This window comes from Sparassis crispa (genome assembly GCF_003851025.1).
Source record: "Sparassis crispa DNA, contig_000000F, whole genome shotgun sequence".
Classification (NCBI taxonomy): domain Eukaryota; kingdom Fungi; phylum Basidiomycota; class Agaricomycetes; order Polyporales; family Sparassidaceae; genus Sparassis; species Sparassis crispa.
Window position 1 is genome coordinate 4,451,518 of NW_020939747.1, and position 6,479 is coordinate 4,457,996.

Genomic DNA, 6,479 nt, shown 5'->3' on the forward strand with positions numbered 1-6,479 from the left:
AACTTTTTTTTATTTAAAATTTATAAGATATAAAATCTTTCTTTATCTAGATGGAGGTATATAAGAGAATGTAGATAGTATTATTAAAAATAAAAAAGGGTAATAAATCTTAATTAAAGTTTTAAGTAGATATAGAAGAGAACCTTTTCCTCTTATTCTTTCTACTCTTCTTTCTGTTAAATGTTCCGCGATGTAGGTAAAAATGGAAGATTGATGGCGCAAAATAATCGGCTTTTAAACACTATTAATTCTAAGATAAGCTCAGAGATTGCTAAAGATATGTTAAAATATTCTAAATCAAATTGGAATCTTATAATTCTCGAAGAAGTAATTGTTGCAAGAAATTTTGAAGGATAAAGAACAGTTTTGGATGCTTTTAACAATAGCATCAATTCAATCTCTTATATTTTCCATGAAATAGACAGGAGGCAAGTCATCAATATCTTCATTATCATTATTATCTTCATTATCTTCAATATCTTCACCAACAACATTTAAAAAACATAATAAAGCAATAATAGCTAATAAAAATATACCAAAAGAGAAATTAATAATAGGTAATGCATCATCAGGTATGTATCGTATTCAGCAGGTTTCACTCGGCCAGAGCCCGAATGTTTTGTGGCTGAAAGCGCTGATAACAACAGTACTAGTTGCCTCTAATTTGTTGTGAGGCACGTGATGCATGAATTTTTTGTCGAGACCGTCTGTGTGATAGTTTGAATTTGAAAGCTTCGTATTCGCCGTATCGAGTTTCTCGCCGTCTCTCACCGGGATTGTGAACCAGACGATGCGCTCCAACGAGAACATCGCCATCGTCGACATAGACGTCGTGCTCGTCCCCTACAGGTGCGCCGAAGTAAATCTATAAGTATCTGTCTCACATGCTGAACGGCGGCGAACAGAGCCGAGCACGTAGCAGTCAGTGTTCCACGCAGATACAACCCCTGCCTTCGTTCTGCGTGCTGAATCGTGCCCAACCAGCTAGACGTACCACGAATGGATGACAAGCGCGGAGCTGCGCGCGCAGACGGCGAGCGAGCCGCTGACGCTCGATGAGGAATATGAGATGCAGAGTGAGTTGCCATTTATCCACTGTATTCAGGCATATCTAAGTACTCTCCTGTGGAAGGAAAATGGCAGCTTGACGAAGACAGTCAGTGCAACAACTTCCCCTGTCCTCATCCTCACCAGCTTACAGACTCGCCTGCAGAGCTGACATTCATCATACTGTCTGGCGAGGCCTTGAATCCCGCTGCGCAGCTCACATCGGAGATACTCACCAAGCTACCGATGATCGGCGATGTGAATCTATTCCTGAAGGGCCTGCCGCACGAGGAAGAATTCGAGGCGGAGGTGGAAGTGATGATTGCAGGTGCGGAGCGTCCGTCCCACGTCTGTTTATCTGACGGGTTGCCCATGCATGGTGAATGTTATGCGGACGCCGACGTGAAACACTCTACCATTCCAGAGCCCGCGTTCCGCTGCCGGGGGCTCGCGTCCGCCGCGGTGCAGCTCATGCTTTCGTACGCGACGTCGGCGAACGTTGAAGCTCGCCATCACCCATTGCCTGTGCCGCAGGAAAAGCTGGTCGCGCGCATTGGGGAGGCTAACACGCCCAGCATCCGTCTTTTCGAGAAACTGGGGTTCGCAGTGACGAAACGGGTGGCGGTGTTCGAGGAGGTAGAGCTGCGGTTTGGAGGGAGGGCGACGGGGTGGCGGACGGGGCAAGTGCGCATGCTTGGGGGTCACGGGTGCGCGCTAGTAGATGCTAGCTAGCACGGCGACGCGTACGCCAAATCTCGAGGTGATTACTACGTACGGAACGTGATGCCACGGCTTCGAGGGAAATGCAGCTTCCGGAATTCCATACTCGCGTTTATTGTTCCGCCTCGCTGCAGACGCCTGCGGACCGTGGAGTTCCGGTGTTCCAAGGTGAGCCTGGCTGTTAACCCGAGGGCCATTTCGAATTCGTAATGGGCATGATGCATGCGGGGAAGAAAGGAGGGGTCGGGCGGGGTAGATGGGGACACTCGGAGTACACTCGGAGTACTAATTGCTGCTCTGCGGGGGATGGTCAGGGGCAACAGTTGGGACGGACGTGACACTGATCGGGTATAATCTGATCCTTTGCGGTGCGCAGGTGACCTCCGACGTGCTCTCCCTCTGTGGTGGGCAAATGACCAGGGAAGGCTCACTAATCCCTCTCGGGATCATTGGGAACCCCTCCCCGTCACCGGTATAAAGCTTGACGCCATCACCACGCCCCTCTCATCCTCCAGCACTCGACGTCGACCATGCCTCACACGTTCTCACAGCAATTCAACACCTCTGTCTTCAAGGGCAACGTGTCCTTCTCCACCGGTCTCTTCATCGGTGGCAAGTTCGTCGACGGCTCCAGCAATGGTCACATCGAGTACGTCCTCCCGTTCTCCAGTGATCGTTACCACTGACGAGGTCCCCCCCTATCCGCCAACAGTGTAGTGAACCCGTCGACCGGCAAGGTCATCACCAAGATCTCCGAGGGCACCTCGAAGGACGTTGACCTCGCTGTTGACGCTGCCGAGAAGGCCTTCAAGACCACCTGGGGGCTCAACACCACCGGCCGTCACCGCGGTGTGCTCCTAAACCGCCTCGCCGACCTCCTCGAGAAGAACATCGAGACCGTCGCCGCAATCGAGACGCTCGACAACGGAAAGACGTATTTCTGGGCCAAGGGTGATGTAGAGGCTGTCATCAACACCTTCCGGTACTATGCCGGCTGGGCGGACAAGAACTATGGCAGTACCATCGACACCTCCGAGGACCAGCTCGTTTACACGCGCCATGAGCCTATTGGTGTCGTCGGCCAGATCATCCCCTGGAACTTCCCCCGTGCGCGTTTCTGCGTTTCCACGTCCTTCCACGCGTACTGACGCTTCCTCAGTGCTCATGTTCTCGTGGAAGCTCGGCCCCGCTCTCGCGACAGGCAACACCATCGTGATCAAGCCGTCCGAGTTCACCCCGCTGTCCGCGCTCTACACCGCGCAGCTTATCAACGAGGCGGGCTTCCCTCCAGGCGTGGTTAACATCGTCAACGGGTATGGCGGCATTGTAGGCCAGGCCATCGCAGAGCACATGCGCATCGAGAAGGTCGCCTTCACCGGCAGCACCCTCGTCGGTCGCAAGATCATGGAGGCCGCTGCGAAGACGAACCTGAAGAACGTCACCCTCGAGCTCGGCGGCAAGAGCCCGAACATCATCTTCGACGACGCCGACATCCAAAAGGCTGTCAACTGGGCCGCGCACGGTATCTTGTACGCGTCCCCTCCACGGCTGTGCCCAGAGTTCGACTATTAACGACTCACCTTACAGCTACAACCACGGCCAGACGTGTTGCGCGGGTTCGCGCATCTTCGTGCACGAGAAGATCTATGATGAGTTCCTGGAGAAGTTCACAGAGAAGAGCAAGGCGTTGCGCGTCGGCGACCCCTTCAACGACGAGTCGCACCAGGGTCCCCAGGTCTCGCAAGTGCAATTCGACGTGCGTATACCCCATTTCCTTGTCGCCGAACGGCACGCTGACCCACTCGCCTGCAGCGTATCATGGGGTACATCGAGTCCGGTGTGCAGGACGGCGCGAAGATCCACCACGGCGGCTCGCGTGTGGGTAGCGAGGGGTACTTCATCGAGCCGACGATCTTCACGGAGGTCAAGGCGGACATGAAGATCGTGCAGGAGGAGATCTTCGGGCCCGTCGGTGTGCTTATCAAGTTCAAGGACGACGACGATATTGTCGCCATGGCGAACGACACCGTCTACGGCCTCGCTGCCGCTGTGTTCTCCCAGGACATCAACCGCGCGCTCACGACTGCGCACAAGATCAAGGCTGGTACCGTCTGGGTGAGTGCGGCCTCTTGTATCGTCTGGGATGCGCGCTGAGCATTCTGTCCAGGTCAACATCACGAACCACCTCCACCCCGCAATTCCCTTCGGTGGGTACAAGCAGTCTGGTATCGGACGCGAGCTCGGCGAGTATGCGCTGGCGAAGTACGTGTTTTGCCTCTATCGCGCTATCGCGTTCATTCTGAATCCTGGCATTGCAGCTACACTGCCGTCAAGTCGGTGCAGGTCAACTTCGCGAATTAGGCGTGCCGTGGTCGGTAGTCGCCGTCGTGGTCGTGGGAAGAGGCAGCAAAACGCATCATGTGTATCATATCACCGCATCGTGTATATCTTCTGTAGGAGTACCCATGTCTGCCGCGCTACGCTGGCGGTAGTGTACACGTTCTTCTTGAATCTCTCCCGTGTGCAAGCGCAAACCCTTCGACGTGGGATGGTACTTTGGTCAGGCAGCTGCGACTCGCCCCGGACCAGTGGGAGCAATGCGGCTCGCGGAATGGCTGTCCGCGGATTTCGCTATGCTTCCGGTCCGTTGAGACACGCAATTTCGTGTCAGACTTGCTTGCTGGTCGGACCCCAGTGTATCACACTGATGGTTATCACGGCGTGCGGGTGCGAATTCCATGTCCAAGAGTCGCTGCAAAACTGAGCGAAGCAAGATCTCATCTCGCGGATCACATGTTGTTGACTGGCTTTCTGGAATTTGTGGAACTCCTTGCGATTTTGAAAAGCGGGGCGCGGGATAATACGCCTGCGGGATGGCGCGATCCTTCCGGGGTCGAGCTCGTCCTAGCTTCTGGTTTTCTTCCCCCCGCCCCCGCAATTTGCAGGAGAGGGCCAGGCGTGTGGGGACTGGGGTAGGCTATACCGAAGTGATCGAATAATGAACGATCGAGATGGAGATTGTATCGCGGGGGCTAACGCAAATTTGCAAAGTCTATTAGGATCTCTGCGGATCAGATACTCTGAGGGTGCGTCGAGTACTCACGCGGGTGGAGACGGGATGGCAGCGCTGCGTCTCCACAGGCTCGAGCAACCGAGCCCACTCCGGAATGCGTGCTGTGCATGATACGTGTAATCTTCGTGTCGATGCATTCCCCAACGATGGAGAATTTGTCTGATGACTTGGCCGCGATGATCGTCGCAGTTACCCCTCCCCTCTAGCATTGCGTAAGGCTCGATGCGACAGCTCTCTCTGGTGAGCATTCCATTCATTCAGAAAGCCGTCGACGCCCCGGAACACTGACTCAAAGATAGGGCGGGAACGGAATGTGCAGTTCATCCGTTTGCCGTACTATAGTAAGCCCGGAGATGCGTACGTTTATCACTGTGGCTTCGAATCTCAATGCTGTGTCGCCAGATCAAAGATGTCGTATCATAAACACACATTTTAATAGACGTACAAAACTCCTCCCCGCAATTCGCCCGAACTTCACCATCACGGAAGTGATAGGCCGCCAAACCAGTAAATTGGCACAACGTCTCGAGTTCCCAGAAGAGTCAGATTGGCTTCATCCTTTCCTTCCGTGCGACTCTGTGAAATCAATAATCTTCTACGCGGCGTCCGCTAGCGGATGAGTCAAGCAAGGACTGTCGAAACGAGGCTATTGTCAGTGGATGATCTCAGGCGTCCCCACGAAGCCGCCCTGTCCTTGTCATTCAGTATTACAATCCATTCTATTCGTTCACATGCCTGTTTAACTCACATTCTAAGGCGCATTCGCCATCCTTACGCGAAGCATCCTAACCGTCTTGGCCGCGGTGGCATCTCTCCGAGAGGCGCTAGCTGTGCGATTATGGACAGGATAGGTAGAAACGACGCATGGATGGATAGGATGTGCGAGAATGGTGAGATTGGCAGAAAGGACGGCATCCGTAAGAAGTTGGAATTGCACATGCACGATGTCTTCTGGCACCACATATCATGAGTCACTCCTGTGCTATCGTGTTTGCTTATTCCATTGGAACACCTCCGATAGCTTTCATACGTCCATGTCCTCGTGCCCGCTGCAGCAGATCCTGGCAGGCAGTCCTAGATTATAGAGTTCGAACATCGCATTCGTTGCATATTTTCAGTGGGCAACGAATGATTGGTTGCCACCGACTTGAGCGTGGATGACGCGTCGCTGGACGGCGACAAGTCCGGTATTGCGACATAGTACAATGGCATACCCAACGGTCGCGGCATTGGTGTCGCTCCCCATGCGACTGCCAGGATTTCTAGCGTGTAGGTCTCGCGTTCTAACAACGCCAGAAAAGCTTGTACACCGTGTTTCGCGACCAGACGCGCACGTGAAGCGTGACGTGTCACGCATCACAGTCATTCGACTAACTCATCAAAAGAACATTTAATTGTATGCATAATGCCAGAGGAGAAGAGATACAGATACTGTTCTCAGTGTTGCTGCCACATCATCTCTTTCAGTTGCTCCAGCCTGTGGAGATGCAGTGCTTCCATTCTGTCTCTACCTACATGAGTACTCAGCACAACCTTAACTCTGAGCATCTGATTTGCAAAAGAGGAATCCTGAAAAAGTGTTAACATAGAAAAAACCCGAAAAGATTGTGACACTTACAGGTTTCATTTAAGTTGTAGC

At 52.9% G+C, this 6,479-nt stretch overlaps 2 protein-coding genes across 2 annotated transcripts; both read left to right on the top strand.

Annotated features, from left to right (window-relative positions):
• Positions 1–1,003: 1,003 nt before the first annotated feature.
• Positions 1,004–1,779, top strand: SCP_0116210 (N-acetyltransferase 9-like protein; the record flags this gene model as incomplete). Its single annotated transcript, XM_027753842.1, has 4 exons — positions 1,004–1,076; positions 1,133–1,156; positions 1,214–1,375; positions 1,472–1,779. The coding sequence occupies 4 exons, from the start codon at positions 1,004–1,006 to the stop codon at positions 1,777–1,779; spliced, it is 567 nt and encodes a 188-aa protein (XP_027609643.1).
• Positions 1,780–2,297: 518 nt separating this feature from the next.
• SCP_0116220 (Aldehyde dehydrogenase) lies at positions 2,298–4,128 on the top strand (the record flags this gene model as incomplete). Its single annotated transcript, XM_027753843.1, has 7 exons — positions 2,298–2,416; positions 2,480–2,874; positions 2,927–3,296; positions 3,355–3,523; positions 3,580–3,882; positions 3,935–4,029; positions 4,086–4,128. 7 exons carry the CDS (start codon positions 2,298–2,300, stop codon positions 4,126–4,128), a joined length of 1,494 nt encoding a protein of 497 aa, XP_027609644.1.
• Positions 4,129–6,479: the final 2,351 nt, after the last annotated feature.